At 40.6% G+C, this 25,593-nt stretch overlaps 1 protein-coding gene across 1 annotated transcript in view; it reads left to right on the forward strand.

Moving 5' to 3' along the window:
- The window catches only part of LOC114050286 (ubiquitin-conjugating enzyme E2 E2), a 415,703-nt gene that overhangs the window by 341,647 nt on the left and 48,463 nt on the right, over window positions 1-25,593 (forward strand). The window contains exon 5 of the mRNA XM_027871898.1: window positions 10,389-10,536. Coding sequence (XP_027727699.1) covers window positions 10,389-10,536 — 148 coding nt within the window. The remainder of the gene's footprint in view (window positions 1-10,388; window positions 10,537-25,593) is intronic.

Raw genomic sequence — 25,593 nt, forward strand, 5'->3', positions numbered from 1 at the left:
TTTTTCGAATGGTGTTTCTTTTGTCTCTTCAAACCCATTCTCCAGAAGAGTGGGCATTCAGCCAGCTTCATAATCCTTGTTAATTTACTGTATCATTATCAGAATTAGGCATTGTTGCACTTTGGACAGTCTTCACACAGTGTTTGCACGAACACAGTCGAGGGCCCCCATAGAAAATGGAATTGTTGGCATTTCTCGCTAACTGTGACCAGCCCTGTGGGTTGCATTGCACAGATTGTGAATCATTGACCTCCACGTTTCTTAAAGATAAATTAGCTGCACTTTCCATGTCTACAGTTTTTTTTTAATGTTACCAGCCATTATTTCCTCACAGATGGAGGGAGCCTTTATTTTCTCTCTTTCTTTGGTAAATCTGTAAATATGCTGCATCTTGTCAAGACGTCTTTTGTGAGACTTAGATGCAAATGTTTAAAAGATGTGCTTCTCCTTCTGTGCATGTTTATGTTATTGTCTTTAATTTAACAGCCAGTGTCATATGGTCAGCCATTTATTATGCACTTTACATGGTAATCCATTAAGGATCTCAGCTGTTGTGCTTGCTAATTAATTGTTATTATGTATGGTACACTTTTGTAGTTCTAAAGCAGAGATGAATCACCCTGTCTCCGAGATGGAGCTTCAGTGGACATCTGTTAAGTCCTGACAATGCACACCCCCCCCCTTTACACAGATACTAATTAATAAATAAGTGATGTTCTAACAACATACCACCACATCATGGGCTTAAGTTCAGGCAGCCAGAACTGCTGATTCTGGGCTTTGATGACCAAGGTCACCTTCCTTTGCTTCTTACTACTGGGTCTTTTGGGGTTCACTCAGATCTTCCCTGAGCTCCTTCTGTGGACTCAGCAGTGGGAGTGCTTGAAAAAATTGTTGCACCTATACTTGACTAAGGCTACTCAGAGACGAGTGATTTTCTTGCTTTCTTTCCTTTTCTAATTGACTGTGTCCCTTTTCTAACACAGAGTCATAGAATATTGTTGGGGGGGAACAGAGAGGGGAAGGGGGGGAGAGAGAGAGAGAGAGAGAGAGAGAGAGAGAGAGAGAGAGAGAGAGAGAAAATAAATGTTAAGGCTAGAAAATTTTGAAATTATCTGGTCCAACTTCTTTTATTTTAAAGGTAGAAAAAACATAAATCCAGTGAGAATAAATGACATAATGAATATGGAGTCCTGTGCTGGGTAATCTAAGAAAATCCAAAGGAAAAAAGGAGTTTAGATTTCCTAAAATATGATACTTACAAGGGGTACCATGGTAATAATATTAATAATAATCATAATAGTATTTCTATAGCACTTTATGGTTTGCAAAGAGCTTTACAAATATTATCTCATTTAATCCTTACAACAACCCCACAAGATAATTATTATCATGATCATTTTATGGATGAGGAAACAGAGAGAGGTTAAGTGACTTGACAAGGTCCACACAGCTAGTAAGTATCTGAGGCTAGATTTGAACTTCAGTCTTCCTGAGTCCCAAGGCCGGCACTCTATCCACTTTGCTATTGGGAATTCTTACCCAGATCTTCTGGCCCCCAAGCCAACTGGACCACACTGCTTCCCTTGCTCAGAATTGTCTCCATTAGTATACTTATTTTTTTGTACGTATAGAGTCCCTTTCTTTCTTTCTACCTTTCTTTCTTTTTTTGTCAGACCTATACTTTTTTTTTTAATACTAATTGATGATGGTCATGAATTTAGAGGTGTTCCGGTGTCTTGTTATAGCTTGGAGAGGCCTTGGGTTTTCAAATCTGGTAGGTCCTATCAAACTGGAAAGACTTTACCGTAGATTATGCCTCCTTCATTCAAGAACCAGCTTAGCTAAATTTGGAGAAGCTTATCTCAAAATTAGCTAAAGGTGGTGGAGGGGAGAGGGGAGAGGGGAGAGAACTTTTTGATTGAATCAACTCAACGATCTCCTTAGTCAAGAGTTTCTGGGGCAGCTAAGTGGTGCAGTGGATAGAGCACCTGCCCTAAAGTCAGGAGGACCTGAGTTCAAATCCAGTCTCAGACCAAACAGTTGACACTTACTAGTTGTGTGACCCTGGGCAAGTCACTTAACCCCAATTGCCTTTAAAAAAATTAAATTAAAAAAAAGTTTCCAATTGGGGGCTAACGCACTCCCAGAGTATTAGAGGAAATTGTCAAGGGGGTACAGGGAATATTTGGTCAATAACTATATTATCCTATTAAAATATTCTAAAAGGAGAACTGTTAGTGAAAAAATACATGGTTTGGAGAGAGAAGGGCAGGGTGTAAGGTTTGAAAGAGATGGAACAAAACTTTCAATGTCTCAGAAAAATTGGAAAGAAACAAATAAAGACGTAAAAGTCTTACTGACTAAAACCAGGTGACTGGGGTGTGGATATGAAAACTTTTTTTCATATTGAACTAGAAAAGAATCAACAAGTGACCCAATGAATGACAAGCTAATTAATCTTCACAAAAACCGGAAACTCCAAATTGATTTTCAATGAACAAAGTTTACTGTCAGGGGACTTATGGAGAAGTATATCCTCATTTTATCACATTTACTCATAGAGCTTTAATCCCATTTATGAACAGCTTATCTTAGAGAAACAGAATTCTCAGTGCTCTCAGACTCAACCAAATTCAAAGTAGGAAACAAACTCGGGTCTAAACATCATCCACTGCCCTCTCTTTCAGGAACTGTGCCAAGAAGAAACATGTTGATTGGCAAATAGAAAGAGAATCAAAGATCTCACTGATGCCTTTGGCCATGTTTTTGACCATCACTTCTTAGGAGCCTAGATGTAGAGCTGGAAGCAAGGGTATATCAGAGCCAGCTCTCACCTCAGATCCAGTTGTTAAATTTTCTGTGTGAATATTTACACCTTAGAAATGACCCAGAAATCTACAAACCAGAACTTGACTTATTGTCTTGTTGATTGTTTCTAGACTTTTAAAAGTGATGGAGAAAATGTTACTCATGAAAGTTAAACTGAAAAGTGTATCCTGCCTACTTTTTTCTTTTTTCTAGAGAGCTGGTTGTTAAATATTTACCAGCACATTGCTGGCTGCAAAGGATCTTAGAGGCTCAAAACTTACTTCTTTTTGTACTGAATTGAGGGTATGGGAAGCCAAGGGGACAATGGACCAAAACTGGTTGGGAACCCCTGACTTAAGTCTTGGAAAAACAACCCTGGAGGCCTGGTAGATAGAATATTGGGTCTGGAGTCAGGAAGACCTGAATTCAAATGTGGCCTCCCACATGTACTATCTGTATGATCCTGGGCAAGTCACTTAACCTCTGCTTCCTCGGCTGTAAAATGGAGTTGATAATAGCACCTACCTTGAAGAACTCCCCTGAAGATCAAATGAGATAATATTTGTAAAGTGCTTAGCATAGCTCCTAGCACATAGTGGGCACTTTATAAATGCTTATTCCTTTCCCCTTCCCCTAGAGGAGCTGTGGCTGGTTTTAGTATGCAGAGGACCCCAATCAGCGAAAGCATAACTTGTGGAATTATTGAAGAAGGAGACTCATGGGTATCTTTTTTTAACTCAATAAACATGTTCCTGAAAAGTTACATGGATGAAGAATTTTCATAAATCTGATTCTTTTAGATTCCCTGGAGGAGCTTACTATTTAAAGTATCTCAGAGTGAGTCCTATTGACAAGGCAAAAAAATCTTTTTTGCAATGCCATGATTTAGATGCTTAATAACGTCGGTGTTGGGTTTCCATAGAATGAGAGCTGCTGGTGTGGTGCTCAGAGAGAATGTGTGCCCTTTCATTTCAGGGTTCTGCTTTCTGAAGAGCTCTTTAAAGTGACAGGCGTGTAAGAGGGGTGTGTAGTCCATCTACAGAAAGCAGCTTGGGTGCTGAGCCTAACTAGACAAAGAAGCGGGTTTCCCTTTTCAAGAGGCGAAAGGTCTACACCTGATGGAGGGGGCGCAGTAGGGACTACAGAATTTTTTAGAAAAGGCCTGCTTCTAGAAGCTTCAGAAAAACTTTTTTTTCCTTTTCTTCTTTTTATTATTTATTATTTTGGTTGGAGGCGGGAAGGCACCAGATCTTTGGTTTCATCATGATAGGGAACTCTCAGTGAGGAATTCCCTTTATCACAGGCAAAAATGCATCTTCTTTGCAAATTACAACTAGGTCCTGAAGTTGTTGTGCGTCCTGTTTAAATTCACATCTATTTCAAATTAGGGGCAGCTAGTGGATGGTGTAGTGGATAGAGCCCTGGGCCTGGAGTCAGGAAGACCTGAGTTCAAATCTAGCCTCAGACACTTACTAGCTGTGTGACTCTAGGCAACTCACTTAACCCCTTTTTGCCTCAGTTTCCTCATCTGTAAAATGGAGATAATAATAGCACCTACCTTCGAAGTTTGTTGAGAGGATCAAATGGGGTAATAATCCTAAATTGCTTAGCACAGTATCTAGCATAGAGTAAACACTATATAAATTTATTATCATCATCATCATCATCATCACTCTCTCTCCTACTGGGGATGTTGTGAGCATCAAATGAGGTATTTATAAAGCACTTAGCATGGTGCCTGGCACATAGGAAGTGCTATATAAATGTTAGTGACCATGATGATATAAAATATGGTAATTGGTTCCAGCCCAATGGAAATTCGAATAATTCATTATTCATTTGTCTTAGAAATTTGCCTGGGATAGACACAGGTTTGAGTGACTTGCCTAGGATCATGTCAGAGGCAGGAGGAGAACTCAGGTCTTCTAAAGCCACCTCTATCCACTCTTCCTCTTAAAAAGATCTTATTGATGAAAATTTCCAAATTGTAAACATTTTCTGAACCAAAATTTTTTTAAAGCTTAATTTTTTTTTTGGAAAGCTTAAGAAATCACTGCTAGATCAAAGCATACTGTCTGCTCCTTTTTTTGTCCTTCTGTTTTGTTTTCTCTTTCTTGTGGTTCCTCCTATTGGTTCTAATTCTTCCCTACAACAGGACTAATGTGAAAATATGTTTCATAGGAATGTATATGTAGAACCTGATCAGATTGCGTGCAGTCTTGGGGAGGGAGGCGAGGAGGGGGGGAAATTTTAAACTCAAAAGCTTTTGGAAGTGATTGTTGAGAAATCAAAATAAATTAATTAAAAAAAAAGAAGAAGAAATCACTGCTAGTCTACAGAAGGCTGACCTCTCTCCACGTTAGAAGTTCTAGAATGTCAGCGCTAGAATGAACCTTTGAGGTCCAGCAATTCCACTGAACAAATGTGTATGGAGGGCTTGGCCTCCGTGATTTGTGAAGGAAGAAGTGACTAATCGCCTGGAGAAGTGGGAGTTTACCTGAGGTCACCCTGGGCAGTGAGAGCAGGGCTCTGACTAGGCCCTGCTTTCTCCAGTAGGCCAATGCCACCAGGCAGGTGTTGGCCCCAGGGAGCACCGGACAAGCAGGTGATCACGTCACGTTTGAGCTGGGGTGGATCATTTACAGCCCCACATGACCGACAATTGCAAAGGACCAGTTTTTTCCCCAAAGTTAGAGGTTTTGTTTTTGTTTGTTCACCCTTTCTAGCCTATCAACAGTCTCACTCAGGAGTTTTAGCTGCAAAGGTCTCAAAAAAGTGTTAGGAAAAGAACTGTTGAAGAGCATAGCCTGCTATTTTTACTTTTTGTTTTTTGTTTTTTTCTTTCTCACGTTTTTTTTCCCTTTTGTTCTGATTCTTCTTTCACAACATGACTAATGTGGAAATATGTTTAACATGATTGTACAAGTATTTTTTTAAAAAGGAAAGGAAAGGACTGCTGAAAATTGCAGTCATGAAGGAAAGATCATCTTTTTTAAGAATACCAGCTAGCAGTCTGTTCAAGTAAATTGTGAAATTACAGTGGACTTCAGTCTATGTTAAATGCTGTTGAATGCCGTTAACTCTGCTCTCCTGAATTACATAATACACTGATTCATGGCAGAGAGGCTCAAAAGAGTTCCTTGCCAGATCTCTATGGAAAAGAATTTTTCTAAAGGGAGTGTATTTCCCACTGATCTCATATGTTTCCATTAAAATATCACTACCGTTTCTCTCCATGCCAGGACTTCCTTTTTTTTTTTTTAACATATGAAAGTTTATTTTGACTTGTGTTGAAAGGTTGGTGGTGGTGGTTGTTATTCTGTAGTTTTTTCATCATGTTCGATTCTTCATGACACCATTTAGGGTTTTCTTGGCAGAGATGCTGGAGTGGTTCACCATTTCCTTCTCCAGCTTATTTTGCAGATGAGGAAACTTAAGCAAATAGGGTTAAGTGACTTGTCCAGGGTCACACAGCTAATAAGCATCTGAGGCTGGATTTGAACTCAGGAAGATGAGTCTTCCAGACTTTAGGCCTGACACTGTGCCACCTAGCACCATGTGTTGAAAAAGTACGAGTGTTCAAATAAATGACCAAGAGTATGAAAAAGACAATAAGAAAAATGAGAGTTTAGATGATTGTACACACATCCAATCCAAACTAACAAGTGCTGTATTGATTAAGCACCTGTTATGTGTGAAGCACTATGCTATGCACTGGAGTAACACAATTTAAATTAAATTAATGTCTGACTTCACAGACATTGCATCACGCTGGGGGATGTAGCGTGGAAGCCAACGAGTATCTGCAGGATTAGTTGAGGAAGAGAGGGCACCAATGGCTTGGGGCATCCGGATTAGAAGGGGCCACCTGAGCTGAACCTCGAAAACAGTAAGATGTCATCTCGGCCACAGGGAACAAATTGCCTAAAATGCAGAATTTGTGAAGGGGAGGAGTGTGGCCGGGAGCTCAGATTTCATTGTTCTCCTAGAGAAGATAAGGAACCACATGTGGCCCCTGAGCTGGGGAATGGCAGGCTCAGAAACTCCTGGAGAATATTTTCATGGCATCTGGGTAGGGGATGGATTGGAATGAGAGAGGGTGAAAGCCAGGAGGCCTACTGGGGGCACTCTTTCAACCCTTCCCTCAAGAAGGGCCAAGGGCCTGGCCATGGGTGGGGAGTCTTGGGAGCATGGAGAAGAGTTCCTCAGTCCCTCTTTATTCAATGCCTTCTGTCTCTTGATTATTTCCAATTTGTTTAGTGTTTAGCTTGTTCTTACAGTGGTCTGCGTGTTGCCTTGCCCATTAGATTGGGAGTTCCCTGAGAGCAGAAATTGCTTTGACCTTTCTTTGTATTCTTAGCACTTAGCACAGTAAACACTTAATAATGTTTATTGACTGACTGACAGACAGATGGGGGAGACATGGTTGAGACAGAATCAACAGTATTATAGCTTCTATTATTTGCCCATTGTTAATCCCACCCCAAATATATGTTACATGTCTGTAACATAATATAATATACATTTTCACATAGACTCATGTCATCCCAGTTTCCTCCATTTTTTACTCATGTGTGTACCGTGACTTTGTTGCTGTTATCATTGTTTTTACTTCTTGCAATCAGTTCATTTATTGTTCTTTGGCTCCCACTCTCTTCACTGTGAGGTCCTTGAGTGCGGAGACTGTCTTTTGTCTTTCTTTGTTGTCCCCAGCACTTAACACAGTGCCTGGCACATAGTAGGTGCTTAATAAGTCTTAGTTGACTGACTGATTTTACATCTTCCTAGACTTCTCTGAATTCTTTGATCTTTGTTACTCAGTAATATGCAGATTTTATTCCTCTATAAGGATTGGTACCTCATTTCAACAAGCATTTATTAAGTACCTTCTGAGTGCCATGTACTGTGCTAGGCCCATAGGATTCAGCCTAAAATGAAAGTCCCTGCTTTCAAAGAGCTTACATTTCATTGCTGGGAAATAACGACTTTCTGAAAGGCAGTAATTAGGGCTATGAATCAGCCCAGAAACATTTAAAGTATATTTTAAACAATGTAATTATTCCTGCCTAACATAGTAAGCACTTAATAAATGCTTGTTGACTTGATGGAAACAGTTGATATCTGGTTAAAAGTGTTATTATATTTAGCCAAAATATATCATTTTTTTCAAAAGCATTGGTGATATTTATTAATTTGTTCAACAAAAATTAACCAACTGCTTATTCTGTGCCAGATAATACTGGGCATTGGGAATAAAAAGAGCAAAATGATACAATCCCTGACCTCAAGGCGCTTACATTCTACTTGGGGGGTATGGCATATACTAAGAGAATTGTGATAAAAGGTGGGCAGAGAAAATATTAGAACAAAGTGCTCTGGGAAAATTTGAGGATGGGAAAGCCTTTCGTGTGGAGGGACCAGGGAAGGGTATCACAGAAAAGATGGCACCTGAATGAAGAGGATTCTAAAAAGTGGAGAGGAGGAAGAGACTTTAGTCCAGGCATGACGGAGTTGATGTAATGAGCTGGGGGCCAGTTGGCTCACCAGATTGTTTAGTACATGGACTGTGTGAGGTAGAATTATGTGAAATAAGGCTGAGCTAGAGAAAAGACTGTGCAGGGCCTTCATCGTCTGGCTGAGGCAATAGTATTTTCCTTTAGAGGTAATAGGGAGCCAAGAAAGTTTATGAGAAAAGGTGTGACATGGTCAGAAGCTAAGATTTAGGAAAACAATTTGACCATCTCTGTGAAGGACAAACTGAAGAGGGGAGAGACTGGAATCAAGGATAGCATAGTCCATGAGAGAATCAGGTCAAATCAATAAGCATGCCTAATAATAATAATTGTTATTATTATAGCTAACTTTTTTATGGGCCTTCTAAGGTTTGCAGAACACTATAAATATCATCTCATTTGATCCTCACAACCCTGATCAGGAGGTGCTGTTATTATCTGCATTTTACATATGAGGAGACTGAGGCAGATAGAAGTGAAATGACTTGCCCAGGGTCATCCAGCTAGTAAGTGTCTGAGGCTAGATTTGAACTCAGGTCTTCATCACTCCAGGTCTGGGGGTCTATTCACTGTGCCTAGTGCTGGCAATGCAAAGAAAGACAAGAAACAGTCTCTGCTTTCAAGGAGTTCCCATTTTAATGGGGGAGACAACATGCCACCAACTTTGTAAGAGAGACAGCACCATCGTTAAGATGGGGAGGTACCGGGAGAGCCTCCTTCAGAGTGATAGCCAAGTGAATTTAGAGAAGGGGACAGACGCAACAGATATTATGGAAGGAAACTTGACTGGACCTGGTGACTGATTGGATGTGAGGGTTAAGAAAGAGGGAAGATCCTGGGCTGACTCCACCGTTAGAAACGTGTTGCCCAAGAAGATGGCGGGGCCCTCCACAGAAAGAGGGAGCCCACAGTAGGAGCTTCCAACGGGAAGGCAATGACCTTCATTTCCCAGGAAGTCTAAGAACTCTGCCTCCCTGGGTGCTCTTGTGCTCCTGGGTGATCTTTTGGCTTTTTTTCCCCCTCCTGTTTCTGGGCCTGAAGCCCTTCTGAACACTCAAGAATGCTAAAGACCAGTCTCTGGGTGTTGGAGATTTTGTTGCTTTTAAATTAAAGTTGTTTACTTTAGTTAACATTGATGAAGAGTGACTGTATTGGTCGCCAGTGTGAGTTTTCCACCGTCCTCTCATCAGTCATCAAGTCAAGCTGTGTAAAGCCTAACATTCCTTGGCAAACAGAGGCCCGTGACTCAGGATGGCTACTAAGCCCAGGCAGTGCACTCATCCTCGGAAAGGAAACAAAGACTGGGCTGACCGGGGCTTCCTCCAACATAGGCATCGTGGGAGACCAGAAGTTCATCCACTGGAACTTCTTGACTTTTGTCAAGTTTGCGTTTGGTGATGTGCTAAAATTCTGTGCTGAGAGCTGCTATCGAATTGTATTTTCTTTTAAACTATTAATTACAAGAACAAAAGAATTGTCATTATCCATAGTTTGTCATTAATATTCATGAGTCCTTTGATGATTAGAATGTCTAAATGTACAAAGCTATACCAAATGTGAAAAGATGGCTACAGAAGACATCCCTTGACATTTTTTTCTGTATAACTCAAGATTCTAGGAGCAGTGAATTTTTTTAGAGTTGAAAGGGACCTTAAAGGGTATGAGATCTAACCTCCTCATTTTACAGATGAGGAAACTGAGTCTCCAGAGAGATTACATGATTTGGCCAAAGGTAACAAGTGTCAGGGTCTGGATTTGAACCCATGACCTCTTACTCCATTTCAGTGTATTAGACCTTGAGTTTGACTTTTTTTTTTAATTGGTTCTTCCATACTAATCATACTAATAACTATTATACTGGGAATGAATAATTGAACCCCAGGGAGAATCCTAAAACCCTTCTAACCTTTTAACAAGGTCTTATAATGGTTTCATTTAATAATATTTAATAGTATTTTGTCTGTCACGAGAGATGCAAACATTTGTTAAACCTAAGATGTCTGTTGAATTGCTTTAATAATAACGTGTATTTGTTTACAACAACTTTACTTTTTTTTTCCCTAGGTTACGTTTCGGACAAGAATCTATCACTGTAATATTAACAGCCAAGGAGTGATCTGTCTGGACATTCTAAAGGATAACTGGAGTCCAGCCCTCACCATTTCTAAGGTTCTTCTCTCCATCTGCTCACTTCTCACAGATTGCAACCCTGGTAAGAGGCGATAAGATGTTGGTCTAGACTCTTGACATTCTGGTCCACTGCTTTCCTTTTCTTCTTGTGAATCATTTTAAATCTCCATAGTATGTTTCCTGCCCTCTCCTAAATTGGGTCAGTTCATTAAACTCTTCATGGTTTATTTCTTGCTGTATGTAGTGGGGAAGGGAGGGAGACGGGGACAGGAATGGGCTGGGGAAAAGCATTTATTATATAAATTAAAGAAAAATTCCTCCAGAAGGGAAAGTGCATTTAAGGACTACATGATAAGAATACATTAACTGCTACAGCCAAATAATAATAAAAATTAAAATTGAAGAACTTAAGCCTTAATTATATACCTAGGAGAAGATGCTAATTTCAGAAATGTAGGCTATTAAAGTGTGATACAATCAAACAGCAGCAGAGACTGAACCCTCCTGCATCCTCCCAGTGTCTGAAGAGCTGTCTGACCCAAACAAACAAAAGGGGGAGGGGGACCCCACCAACTGGCTTCTCTGGATTGGGAAAGGCTGAAAAGGACAATTAAGGAAGAGCAGCTGCCTGGGAAATCCAGAGGCAATTCCCAAAGCCATCTGGGTTTCAGGCTAGTCTCCAGATAACATGTTCACAACTTACTGGCTTCAGAGTAGGATTCCTTCTCTTTTACCTTCTCCTAATAATTAAAGGACACACCTGCCAGTCTGTTTTCCCATTGTTCAGTTCTGCTTAGGAAGCTCTGAGATCTGAAAGAGCACTTCTGGTCAGGGGTGTGCTGAGGCCAGTTCAAACCAGCTTGCGAGGGCCAATGGAGCATTTACACTTCAGAAAAAAGCAAATGCTTCAAATAAGAGCTTCGTGTGTTGTTTTGATGATCGTCTTCACTAAGAGATTGATGGAGAAGATGTTACTAATGCCTGTTAACTCATGAGTGAGTTGTGGGCACATTTTTTTTTCCTTCTGCAGAGCCAGTTGTTAAACATTTGCCAGCAACACCCCAGCTGTCGTGGGTTTTTGGAGATTTCTTGAGTGATTCAGCAATGAAATGGGCGATGTCGGGAGACAGCAAACTCCCTTTTATCAACAGTACCATCCCAGTTGGGTGTGGTGTACAGGGGATACTTGTTAGGACTGAAGTGATCTCTGGTCTCTGAGTCTGCCAGTTCTGAACCTCGATGCTGTTCACTTGGTGTTTTAGAAAGCTATAGGGATAGAAACTGGGCCTGTGGCTTCACTGCTATAGGGCCGTGCTGCCAGACTCATAGAAACGGATCCCTGTGACCACATATTGATATAGAAAACCACAAATTCACATTATCTTTGTTTATAGTCTTTTTATTTCTTTTGTTAAACATTTCCCAGTTACATTTTAAATTGATTCTCATGGACCCACTCAGGAGTTTTGTATGCTATGGACCACTAGTAATAGCTGTAATAATTCATGTAGTGGCCACTATGTGTCAGGCACTGTGCTAAGCATATTACTATTATTATGCCCTTGGATTCTCACAACCACCCTGGGAGGTAGGTGCTATTATCATCCCCATTTTGCAGATGAGGAAACTGAGGCAGATAGGTTAAATGATTTGCCCAGGGTTATATAGCTAATAAGTGTCTGAGGCTGGATTTGAACTCTGGTCTTCCAGACTCCAAGCCCAGTGCTCTGTGCACTATGGCACCCCTTAGCTGCCTAAAATAACAAGGAGAAACTTCTATTTGGCCCCTGTCCAGAATCCCACAAATTTAAATTTAATGGATTCTGAATTCATAGGATTTTACTAATGCTAAAGAATGAAAAATATCCTGAGACCATTAGCTCTCAGAACTCCACAAGTTACTCAGCTTTGGCTTCTATTTTAAAGGCAGAAATCCTCACACTTTGATCATTTGGCCAAGATTCCCTGATCTCAGATTGCCCGGCTGCTGCTATTTTTGTATCCAGTGCAATTTTGACAGTTTTCCTTGGCATCTTTCCGTAACTCTCCTCTCTATACCATGAAGTCTTTTTTTTAAATGATTTTTATTTATTTTGTTAAATATTTCCCAATTACATGTAAAAAAAATTTTTCACAGTCATTTCTTTAAAATTCCAAATTCCTTCCCTTTCTCCTGTTGGGTCGAAGGGTGTGTACGGCTTTATAGCCCTTTGGGCATAGTTCCAAATTGTTCTCCAGAATGGTCGGACGACTTCACAACGTCATCAACAATGCATTAGTGTCCCGATCTTTCCACATCTTCTCCAGCATTTGTCATTTTCCTTTTCTGTCATGTCAGCCAATCTGGTAGGTGTGAGGTGGTATCTCAAGAGTTGTTTTAACTTGCATTTCTCTAGAGCATTTTTTCATGTGCCTATTGTTAGCTTTGATTTCTTCTTCTGAAAACTGCCTATTTATAGCATTTGACCAGTTGTCAACTGGGGAATGACTCTTATTTTTATAAATTTGGCTCAGTTCCTTGTATTTTGAAAAATGAGGCTTTGATCAGAAAAACTTGCTGCAAAAATTTTTTCCCAGTTTCCTGTTTTCCTTCTAATTTTGCAGCATTGATTTTGTTTGTGCAAAACCTTTTTAATTTCGGTTAATCAGAATTATCTATTTTATTTCTGTTTATGGTTTAAACCAGTTTTTGAGTTGATTCTCTAGAGTTCTCTAGGTAGACCATCAGATAGTCTGCAAAGAGCGATAGTTTTGTTTGCTCATTGCCTGTTCTGATACATTCAATCTCTTTTTCTTATCTTATTGCTATAGCTGAATATTTCTAGTACAATATTGAATAATAGCAGTGATAATGGACATCTTTGCTTCATTCTTGATCTTATTGGAAAGGCTTAAAGTTTATGCCCATGACAGATAATGCTTGCTTTTGGTTTTAGATCAATACTGCTTATTTTTAAAAAGTCTTCATTTATTCCTGTGCTTTCTAGTGTTTTTAATAGGAATGGTTGTTATATTTTGTCAAAGCTTTTTCTGCATCTATTGATATAATCATTTGAGTTTTGTTGTTTTTATTACTGATATGATCTATTATGCTGATCATTTTCCTAATATTGAAGCAGCCCTGATATAAATCCCACCTGGTTATAATGGATGATCTTTGTGATATACTGCTATAATTTCCTTGCTAGTATTTTATCTAAAAATTATGCATTGATATTCATTAAGGAAATTTCTCTATAATTTTCTTTATCTGTTCTTGTTCTCCCTGGTTTAGATATAAAAACCATATTTGTGTCATAAAAGGAGTTGGGTAGGACTTCTTTACTTATTTTTTCAAATAGTTTATTTGGGATTCATTGTTTCTTAAATGTTTAGTAGAGTGCACTTGTGAATCCGTCTGGTCCTGGGGATTTTTCCTTAGGGAGCTCATTGATGGTTTGTTCAATTTCTTTTTCAAAGATAGGGTTATTTAAGTATTCTATTTCATCTTCTGTTAATTTCAGCAATTTATATTTTTGTAAACATTCATTTCATTTAGATTGTCAGTTTTTATGGCATATAATTGGGCAAAATAACTCCTAAAAATTGCTTTAATTTCATCTTCATTGATGGTGCATTCATCCTTTTCATGTTTGATTCTAGTAAGTTGGTTTCCTTCTTTCTTTTTTAAATTGAATTATTTAATGGTTTATTTTATTAGGTTTTTTTTTTCATAAAACCAGTTCCTTGTTTTATTTATTAGTTCAGTGGTTTTTAGTTTTATTAATTTGTCCTTTGATTTTATTAATTTTATTCACTTTCAATTTTATTAATTGCTCCTTTGATTTTCAGGATTTTTAATTTGTTATTTTTCTAGTTTGATTTTTTTTTTCTAGTTCATAGCCAGTTCATTGGTCTGCTGTTTCTCTCTTTTATCGTAGATATATGCAGATTTCCCCCTAAGTACTGCTTTGGCTGCATCTTACAAATTTTGGAATGTTGTCTAATTGTTGTCATTCTCTTTAATAAAATTACTGACTTTCTATGATTTGTTCTTTGACTCACTCATTCTTTAAGATTAGATTAGTTTTCAAATAGCTTTTAATTTATATTTCTATAACCCTTTATTAAATGTAATTTTTATTGCATTGTGGTCTGAAAAGGGTGCATTTAATATTTCTGCTTTTTTGCATTTGGTTGTGAGGTTCATATGTCTTCACACATGGTCAATTTTTGTGAAAGTTCAATGTATAGCTAAGAATAAGATATACTTCTTTCTGTTTCCATTCAGTTTCCTCCGGAGTTCCATCGTATCTAAGTTTTCTAAGATTCTGTTCATTTCCTTGTCTTCTTTTGTATGTATTTCATTGTTAGATTTAGCTCTGAGAGGAGAAAGTAGAGGTCCCCCACTTTTGTTATCTATTTCCTCTTATAATTCATTTAACTTTTCCTTTTAAGAATTTGGGTGCTGTGCCATTTGGTGCATATGTGTTTTGTATTGATATCACCTCATTGTCTTTGGTTCCATTTAGCAAAATGTAGTTTCCCTGCTTATCCCTTTTAATTGGACCTATTTTTGCTTTTGCTTTGTCTGAGATCATGATTGCTACCCCCTGCCTTTTTTACATCAGATGAAGCATAACAGAGTCTGCTCTAGTCCCTTATTTTAATTCTGTGTATGTTCCTCTGTTTCAAGTGTGTTTCTTATAAACAACATATTGTTGGATTGTAGTTTCTAATCCGCTCTGTTATCTGCTTCTGTTTTAGGGGTGAATTCATCCCATTCACATTCACAGTCATGATTACTAACCATGCATTTCCCTCCATCCTATTTCTTCTGTTTATCCTTCTTTTTCTGTTTTTATCCTGTCACTCCTCTAAAGTCTGTTTTGGTTCTAACCCTATCTGCCCTCCCTTTTTTCACCTACACACACTGTTTCTCTTACCCCCTTCGCTCCTACTTCCCTATTGGGTAAGATGGATATCTATTACCAATTGAGTATATACATATATATATACACATATATATATATATACACACACACATACATATTTCTGTTTTTGAATAAACTTAGATGTGAATGAGGTTCAAACATTGCCTGCCCCCCATTTTCCCCTTCATTGTAAAAGCTCTTTCTTCTGTGCCTCTTTTATTGTGAGATACTTATCCCCTTTCTTTCTCTCCCTTTCACCTTCTCCCAGGGCTTCCTTCTTTCTCCCCTATCCCTTTTTTTTACATCATCCCAGCATAATCTACTCATTTATGCATCCTCTTTCTATGTAGAATCCTTTTGTTCTAATAATGATAAAATGCTTAGAATATGTGTGTGTGTGTGTGTGTGTGTGTGTGTGTGTGTGTGTGTGTGTATATATATATCTTCCCATATAGAAAGGCATGCTGTTTAACCTTATTGAGTCCCTTGTCATTTCTTTTTCATGTTTACTTTTTTATGTTTCTCTTGAGTCTTGTATTTGAAAGTCAGATTTTCTATTCGGCTCTGGTCTTTTCATCAGGAATGCTTGAAAGTCCTCTATTTCATTTAATATCAATTTTTTCCATTGACAGATTATGTTCAGTTTTGGTGGGTAAGTTATCCTTTGTAATCCTAGCTCTTTTGCCTTCCCAAATATCATATTCCAAGCCCGCTGCTTCCATAATGTGGTAGTTGCTTAGTCTTGTGTGATCTTGACTGTGGTTCCTTGGTACTAGAATGATTTTTTTTTTTTTTTGGCTATTTGAAGTATTTTCTCTTTGACCTGGGAGCTCTGGAATTTGGCTAGAATATTCCTGGGAGCTTTCATCTCAGAATCTCTTTCTGTTTTACCCTTTGATTCAAGGATATCAGGATAGTTTTCCTTGATAATTTCTTGAAAGATGATTTCTAGGCTCTTTTTTTTTTATCATGGTTTTCAGATAATCCAATAATTCTTAAATTATCTCTCTTCAATCTGTTATCCTAATCAGTTGTTTTTCCTATGAGATATTTCACATTTTCTTCTTATCTTTTTTTCATTCTTTTGACTTTGTTTTATTGTTTCTTGGTGTCTCATGGAGTCATTAGCTTCCACTTGCCCAATTCTGATTTTTAAGGAATTATTTTCTTTAGTGAGTTTTTGTACTTCTTTTTCCATTTGGCCAACTCTGCTTTTTAAGGAGAGATTTTCATCAGTGAATTTTTGTACCTCTTTTTCCATTAGGCCAATTCTGGTTTTCAAGGTGCTATTTTCTTCAGTATTTTTTCATGCCTCTTTTACCAAGCTGTTCATTGTCTTTTCAAAATTTTCTTCCTCTGCTTTCATTTCTTTGCCTAATTTTTTCTCTATCATTCTTACTTGATTTTTGAAAGTCTTTCTGTTGTTCTTTTTCTTTTGGGTTTGTGTCTAGTTTTTTCCCTTGTTTTTTTCCCTTGGAGGCTTTGCTTGTAGCAGTTTTGATCTCACTGTCTCCTTCTAAGTTTGTGTCTTGATTTGCCCTGTTACCAAAGTACCTTTTTATGGTCAGGTTCCTTTTGTTGTTGTTGTTTGCTCCTTTTTCCAGTCAGTTTCTTGATTTAGAACTTTATATTAATGTTGGGCTCTGTTCCCAGCGTGGGGGGGGGGGGGGGGGGATTCAGTCTCAAGCTTCACACTTTTCTGTACTGCTGTTTTCAAAGCTAGCTCCAGGGGTTTGGAAATCTCCGATGCTTCCAAGATAGTATGATCTGGAGAGAGTGGTCTCTGCTGTCTTGGTCTGCACTCTGGTCCTTACCCAGGAAGGGACTGGAAACAATACTGTTCCTAAGGGTCCCTGATCCCTGGGAGCCAGAAGTGTTCCTGCCTCTCAGGGCTTCCACTCCTTCTTGATCAAAAATGTTCCTTCTGTCCTTGAACTATGACCCAGAATTGGATATAGGCAATGGAATTACCAAACAGTATCTGGTCCGTATCCAGTGCTAGCACAGGGGTCCCCTGTAATCTTTCTGACCAGTTGCCAGGTCCCCTTACCATCTCTGGCTTGAGAGCTCCCAAAGCTGCTGCTGCTTCTGTTGCCACCATCTCGTCCCACCACTGGTGTTTCATCCACATTGGCTTCAGGTCAGCCTCCTTCTCCATTTCACAGCTCTCTCTTTCTGACCTATGTTATCCTGGGCTGGAAGTATGTCTCACTCTGACCTTTTGTTGGTTCTACCACTCCAGATTTAGATTTGCTATTTTAAAGTTGTTTGGAGAGGAATGTCGGGAGAACTTGGCTGAACGCTTCTCTGCTCTGCCATCTTGACTCTGCCTCTGCACCTTGGACAAGTTATTCATCCTCTTTTGGCCTTAGTTTTCTCATCTGCAAAATGAATGTTTTGTATTTCCTGACATCTAAAAGTAAGGAAGTAGTGAGTTCTGTCCTCCCTAGAAATCCAGAATGAAAGACTGTAGGATTGTTTGTTAAGTTTGTTCTAGAAAGGATCCGTGTTAGGTGATTGGTTAAACCAGGTGGCTTCTGAGATGTCTTCCAACTCAGAAATTATGTGATTCCTCAGGAGGAGCTGTTTAGATTTACTGAGCATAATACCTTACTGGAACCTGATAGGCATGGGTGATTGCCAGAGGTTATATTAGTATGGTAATGGGAGCCAAGTGTCCTAACTATGGTCCTGGCTAAAACAAATGTTTTACTCAGGATGGCACTATTTGCCATCTTGCCCAACTTAAGACTTCAGAAGTGTTGTCCTTCAAAATAAATGATTTAGCTCTTGAATTATTAAAATCGAGAACCACTGTAATCATATTTATGTTGAGCAAGTAATATGTTGTGTTTTTAAATATCACTAATTTTCCTTCTTTTAAAATATCGTTGTATTCCAATATGTAAAATTGACTCGTGGTCATAGTGCCTGCCACACAATAGGTGCTTAAGAAAATGTTTATCAATCGATTGATTCTATGCAGGTAATAAACCAATAATTACCAAGAACCAATGTTTCAACATATTTTAGAAATACAAGAAATTGAAAGGGACTGTCATTCTTTGGCTGTCCATATTTTTGACAAGTATTAAAGTTCCTATAATCCTATAAATTATAAGGTTAAAAATTGGGTACATGTGCTGGAAAAGATCCAGAAAGCCTCAGGAGCTTGGAGGTCATGTCATATGGGGGTCAGCTGAAGGAACTGAGGATATTTTGCCTGGAGAATTTTAAGGGAGGTGTGAGAGCTGCCCTCCAGGCCTGGAAAGGATGAGGAACGAACTCATCACGCTTGGTCTTGGAGGACAACCCTAGGAACAGTGGAAGAAGTTGCAAAGAGGCAAGTAAAAAATCAAGTTGAGTCTTGATACGAATGAACACATAGTAACTTCTGATTGTGTGCTGGGCATCGTGCTCAATGCAAAGGGTACAAATTAAAAAGTGAGGAAGTCCCTTCCCTCACTGGCCTCGTATGCTAATGGAGGAGACAATACATGTAAATCAGGGATAGCCAGGGAAGGAAGCTTTTGTTCAAGGGAGTCAAAATGACGATGAACTGCCGTAGGGCAGTAAATTGATCCTTTGCAGAAGTAATGGTAGCATCGGTTTAGTGACTGAGCCCAAAACAAGGGGTAGAAAGCAGGAAGAGGAACTGCCCTCAGGGCTGATGGCAAGATTTCTTGGATGGACAGCCGGGTGGCACATGAAGCGCAGTCTCGTCTGGACTGGCTAGATATAGTGGCGACTCACCTATCAACAACACAGGCCCCAGAGTGAGTTTCAAAGCTGACTGCATTCACTTCTCCCCACCCCACTCCCACTGTGGGGCATGGTATCTAGAGGTCTAGTCAAGAGGGGCTGTTCCAGTGGGCAGTATCAGGGATAGTGGCAAAATGGCTAGAACAGATGGCTAGAAAATGAAAACAGCAGAGCTGTCCAAAAGTGAACTGCCTCAAGTCTCTCCCTATTCAACCAGTAAAGTGATTTTCCTAAAGCATGGGTCCAACCATGTCACCCCCTACTCAATAAACTGCAATGGCTCCGTATCGCCTCCAGGAGCAAATACAAAAAGCCCTTCCTAACCCAGCCCCCTCCTACCTTTCCAGTCTCCTTACACCTTATTCTCTGTCACGTACTCTGATCCAAGGACACTGGCTTCCTGACTGCTCCCCAAACAAGACAATCCATCTCTTGGCTGTAGTCTAGGAATTGTCTCTGACTGTCCCCCACGCGTGGACTCTTCTCCCTTTTCTGCTCTGACTGCTGACCTCACTGGCTTCCTTTAAGCTCCAACTAACATCTCATCCTCTGCAGGAAGCCTTCCCCTACCCCTCTAAATTCTAGTGCCTAGCCTCCTAATTATTTCCTATTTATCCCCTATACAGCGTGCTTTGTATTTATTTGTTTGCATGTTGTCTCCCCCATTCTACTATAACACTCTTTGAGGGCACAGATTGTCTGGGGTACTCTTTCGGTATCCCCAGAACTTAACTGTGTATAGTACATAGTAGGTGCCTAATAAATGCTTATCGATTGATTGAATGGGCTGCCCAGACCTCGGAGGTCTTCAAGCAAAGACTTGTCAGGTGTGTTGCAGAAGGAATTCATTTCCAGGGATATTGTGAACTAATAATTAGCTCCTGACATCCCTTTCACTACTAAAATTCAGTGACGCCGTTGTCTTGATAGGCTTGGTTTGCTTTTTTTTTTTTAATAGAATCCATTTTTTAGGCCTTTCCATGCTTTGTTACAGTCTGGATTTGGTTTCTGTGCATTAAAAGTTCCCTTTGAATTGGTGCCCACACCTTAGGGAGTAAACGGCACTTCCGTGTTTTCCTTTTGTGATCAGACCTCGGGAGGACATTGACAGCGGAGAACTAGAAGAATACAGTGAGATCAGTGCCTTGCCTGTGTCCGATTGTTTGTTTTTGTTTACTTTGCTTATTTAAAGAGTCTTTGCTGGCAGTAAAAGCTAGGGCTTTTAGGCTGTTTTTCCCCTTGAAAATGAAGGGGTGTGTGCGGGCTTGTTGGCACTCCTGGCTTTGATGTAGCCAGCCATCTGCTTCCAGTTTCAGAGTGTACTAATAGGCCTTTGCAGGGGGTCACCTCTTTTTTCATCCTTACAGTAATTCCAATACTCTTTAAAAATTGTCGACCAATTCCCTGCAGTCTCCTCTGGACATGGAGGTATCAATTAGCAACTTCTGAAGGAGAACATCCCAGTTCAACACCCCCACCCCACCCTGGCAGCCATAACCAGCTCTCTGCTCCTTCCAGTGCTCAGTCCACCAAGTGACTCACTTTCAAGACAGAGGTCAGCAGGGAGGTGGAATGGATAAGTCACCTGGAACTCTTTGTTCTTGGTTCCTCAGAAAGGTTCAAAAGGGGAGATGAAATGGGAATGCAGCTGTGACTATCCCCCACCCAGAAGATTTGTTTTAAAAAGTCACACTCAGTGTAGATGGGTTTCTCCCCACCTCCATCATCTTCCAAGTTAAAAAATCAAGCATCCCATTGCCCTTGGTGTTCGATTTATGCAGATCTTCATTAGAACAACAAACAGCACGGGGGATGGCAGCTCATTAACCCTCAGTCATACCCAGTGATTACACCGAGCCTGAACACAGCTGCAGTCTCGCTGGCAAAAGCTTTCTTCTCCAGTGGACAGAACAAATGAAAGGGCATATTTGCTCTCAGCGGCTTCTGCTGCTCACATGATAATCTACAGAGGCCTGGAGAGGGCTTCTTCCTCACTGATATTTAGGCAGCCTCAGCCTCACCACCCTTTGTTCCATGCCACTGAAGGCAGAGGCCTGGTGGTTCTTTCAAGTAAGGAATACAATTCTTTACGCATGAGCTGTCTCAGATGCCCCAGCTTTGATTATGATTGCTTGTTTGTCTTTAGCTTGTTTGTATTCGAGACTAATCCTGCTCTTGAACATTTGAATTTTAGGATTAATAGTGACTGCCTTCTCTCTCTGTCTCTCTGTCTCTGTCTTTCTTCCTCCCACCTCAGTCCCTTCCATTAACATTGGATAATTCCTAGGTAGGTGGAGTAGTTGCACAAAGCCTGTGAACTGCTAGCTTAGTGGGAAGGATATCCAAGACGTTCTAATGCTTTCTTCTAAAGAGGGGAATCCTGTCTCTGCGTTCTTTTTGAACAACAGTGCATCCTGGTACAGACAGAGCTGGCCTCAAAGGCAGAAAGGCCTCGGTCCATCAGTCAACACGTATTTATGAAGTTCTTACTGTGTGCTAAGTACTGAGGACACAAAGAAAGTACAAAACACAGTCCTTGTATTCAGGGGGTGTACATTTTAATGGGAGAAGCAGCATCTAAATAAGTAGGGACATACAAGATACGTACAGAGTAGATGAAAGTAAACTGAGGGAAGAGGACCAGGAAAGGCCTCCTGCAGAATGTGGAGTTTGACCTGGATCTTGAAGGAGACTCGGGTGGCGTCCAGCAGGAGGTACCACCAGTGTAACACCAGGGAGATGGGAGATGGAGAGGAGTGTTCTAGAAATTGGAAGTCGGCCATGTAGCCAGACCATAGTGTGGAGGGGAAGGAGGCTAGAAGGTTAGAAGGGGCAGGTTATCAAGATATTAAATGCTGAACAGAGGATTTTGTGCAGCCCAACTTACCATCACTCTTCCAAAGGGAGGCTGGCTGCATTATTTCCTGAGAGTTCAAGGGGTCCCTTTGAAGGGCTGGGGATGACTCTTCTCTAATGCCATTGACCTGAACCCCTGTTCCAGCATATTCACCCCACTGTTAAATTCCATTGATTAGTGCCTAGGTTCATTTAACCAATTAACATCAGTTAGCTTTTACAAGGGATATTTACTGCAAAAAATATGACAACAGGCTACAGATATTTCCCCCCAACACATAGGATCACACTCTCTCCCCCACCAGTGGCATCAAATTCAAATAGAAATGGGCCCACTAAATAATACATAAGGATCCCTGTGGACTACATAGTGACCTAGAGACACACATTTATGTTTTTCTTTTTTGTTGTTGCTGTTTATTTATTTTGTTAAGTATTTCCCAGTTACATTTTAATCAGGCTCAGGTTGCTCTCAGAAGTGTTGTGGAGGGCAGGTAGGTGGCACAGTGGATAGAGCACCGGCCCTGAAGTCAGGAGGACCTGAGTTCAAATCTGGCCTCAGACCAAACACTTGACACTTACTAGCTGTGTGACCCTGGGCAAGTCACTTAACCCCAATTGCCCAAAAAAAAAAAAAAGTGTTGTGGATCCTTAGACCATTGCAGAGAGAATAGGTTTAGTTAATACAGTTTCTATATAGCATTTACCCCCCCGAGTTCACCTCATAATACAGTATGTTGAGTGGATGGATGAGTCTGCATCTCTGTTACTACTGGGTCAGGTCAGGTAGGTTCATTTGTTCTTTGCTGTCTGGTTTCTGCCAAATCCCACCATGGATTCTATCTCCCAGACTTTGGTGTTTAACCCTCCCTTTGGACCTTTTGAAACTCACAAAGATGTACTCATCTCCCGTCTCCTTCCCCCAAAATTAGGAAAGGAAGTAAGAGTAGGGCTGGCCACTCTTGGCTTCCTGTAGGCTCCAGGTCAAAGGGGGCTCAAGGCCCGTGACAGCTTATTCTCTTTCTCCAATGTCAGCATGGTAGGAAAGAACCAGGCTAAGACAGTCACTATGGAGAGTTAGTGCTGCACCCCACTTCTAGCTCCATAGCCAATAAAAAGGTTCCTCTTTATTACATCATTAAAAAACTGGAACCAGTTACAGAATGTCTGGACATCTTCCAAATGCTTTCATTACATACCGCCATGCCCTTGCAGGCTCCTTGGCTGCATGTGGGGACTGCAGTGTTCAGAGAACTCTGTGCGTGTTCCCCAGACCACCTCCATCACATTTGTATCTGCTCCTGGTAATAGCAGGAACCGGTGACAGACATTGAACTGAGGGGTGATAGGCACTCCTACGCTTTAGAAAAGTCATCGTAGCAGGCGGGTAAAGGATACATTGAAGGAAGGAGACAATTGGAAGGTTGTGAAGAGAGAGAAGGGCTGGATCCAAGAGATGTCTTGACAGTAGAAATAACAGCCTCACCTGAGCAGCAGGCGGATGCTCCATTCTGCCCTGCTTTCTGCTCTCCTTCTGTCCACAGTGGCTTGATTCAAAACTTTCTGTCTCCTCATGTTCCCCACGTCCCTCTCGTCCTCTCAGCCACGGGTCTTGTCTCATGTCACCCCCCAAAATAAAGAGCTTCCCTTTCATCCCTTCTCTCATCTCGCATCATTCTGGCATCTCCTTTCATTCTAGGGTGGGCCCTTCCACATGTGCCCTTAGCCCTGTCACCTCTTCCTTGGTTCTAGACCCCTGCAGTCTGACTTCCAACCTCATCATTCCATTGAACCTGCCTTCTCCAAAGTTACCAGTGATCTTTCAATTGCCAAATCTGTGGCCCTTTCTCAGTCCTGATCTTCTTTGGCCTCTCTACAGTCAAAAACATTTATTAAGCACCTGCTGTGTGCCAGGCCCTGTGTTAAGCTCTGGGGTTGCAAAGAAAGACGGAAGACAGTCCCCACTCTCAAGGAGCTCACTGCCTAATGGGAGAGACAACACGCAAGCAACCGTGTACAAACACGCTACGTATAGGATAAATCACAGGTGATCAGCAGAGGGAAGAAGGCACTGGCCTTTAGATGGGTCAGGTTGGCATTCCTAGGGAAGGTGGGGTTCCAGCTGGGTCTTGAAGGATGCCTGGCACAAGCAGCATTTGGTACCCGGATCTTCCCTCCTCTCCTCATCGTCCTCCTCTGTGTCTAACCCCTCAGTGCTCCCTGTCATGCCAGCTCCCCATGAGAATTCCCCCCAGGGCTGATCCTGGACCGCCTTCTCTTTTGGAGTCATGCTGTCTCACTTGGTGATCTCATCTGGTCCCAAGGGCCCAGTTATCCCCTCTATGCAGATCTGATCTCTCTGCTCAGTCACAGTCACACATCTCCACCTGCCTCGTGGACCTCTTGGACTGGCGTCTCAAACACAACATGCTCAAGACACAAGGGAAAGGAATAAGCATTTACGTAGCACTTGCATGTACTTTATAAATATCTCATTTGCTCCTCACGACAGTTTTGCAAGGTAAATGCTGGTATAATCCCCATTTTACAGTTGAGGAAACAGGCAGACAGAGGTTGTGTGACTTGCCAAGGACCATAGAGCCACTAAGTATCTAAGGTCAAATTTGAACTCAGCTCTTCTGACTCCAGGCCCAGTGCTCTATCTGCTGTGCCGCCTAGCTGTCTCAGAGTAGGTGCTTAATAAATGCCTGTTGCTTGAATAATTCATTCCTAGATTCAACTTACCTTTTAAATATATGCTTTTTAATTTTTCTTCTTATGAACAAGAAACATTCTTTATAAGGTATGGAAAATAAAATTATAACGTCTCTAGCCAGTAGTAGGCAGTTTTAGTTAGTTTGGGGGAATCACCTCCTGTTACAGATTCGTATTGAATCCAAATAGTCATTAACATCAGTATTTCCAAATAGTAGGTTAGATAGAGACTATAATTTAGTCATTTGACATCACTGTCCCCTTATATAGAGGAGGGGAAATGGTGATGGTTATATATAGTTTATGGTGAGCCCCCTGTGGATAAATAAACCTTGAAGAGCTGGTGTTAGCTAATCTACCTACTCTGGATTTAGAGAGAGGGAAAATATATGTCTGACTAATAATGAGTTTCTCTGGGCTCCAGTGCAGAAATCTAGAATCTGGGGACTCCCACAGGATCACATAAATGAGACTAAAAATAGGCCGGCCTTTCTAGAGAAGCCACACAGAAATCAGGCATTTGGTAAGAAGTCTATATTAGATTAGAGGATATGGTGGGGAATAAAGATTCATGAGTAATAGAGCTAAGCATGCAAAAAGAGCAAAAATGAGGGAATGTTTTTAGAGTGAAAGGATGATTTAGTAGAGTAAATTTAAGAGGTTTACAAGAAAAGCCCCATTCTGTGAAGGCCTTGCTAGACAAAAGTGGAAAGCAGCCATCCTGAGCTATTTACCACAGCTGACAGTTATTTTAAGTTCAGTGCTTTAGTTGATATTATATGAATTGTTTTGCTATTTTGTCAATTCTTGGGAAGTGGAAAATCAAAATTCTGTACAGATCATTTGTTCCTACACCTTCCTGTGCCATTCTTTGAATAGCCATCAAAGGATGA

The sequence above is a fragment of the Vombatus ursinus genome, unplaced genomic scaffold (genome assembly GCF_900497805.2).
Source record: "Vombatus ursinus unplaced genomic scaffold, bare-nosed wombat genome assembly UNPS02014799.1, whole genome shotgun sequence".
NCBI lineage: Eukaryota > Metazoa > Chordata > Mammalia > Diprotodontia > Vombatidae > Vombatus > Vombatus ursinus.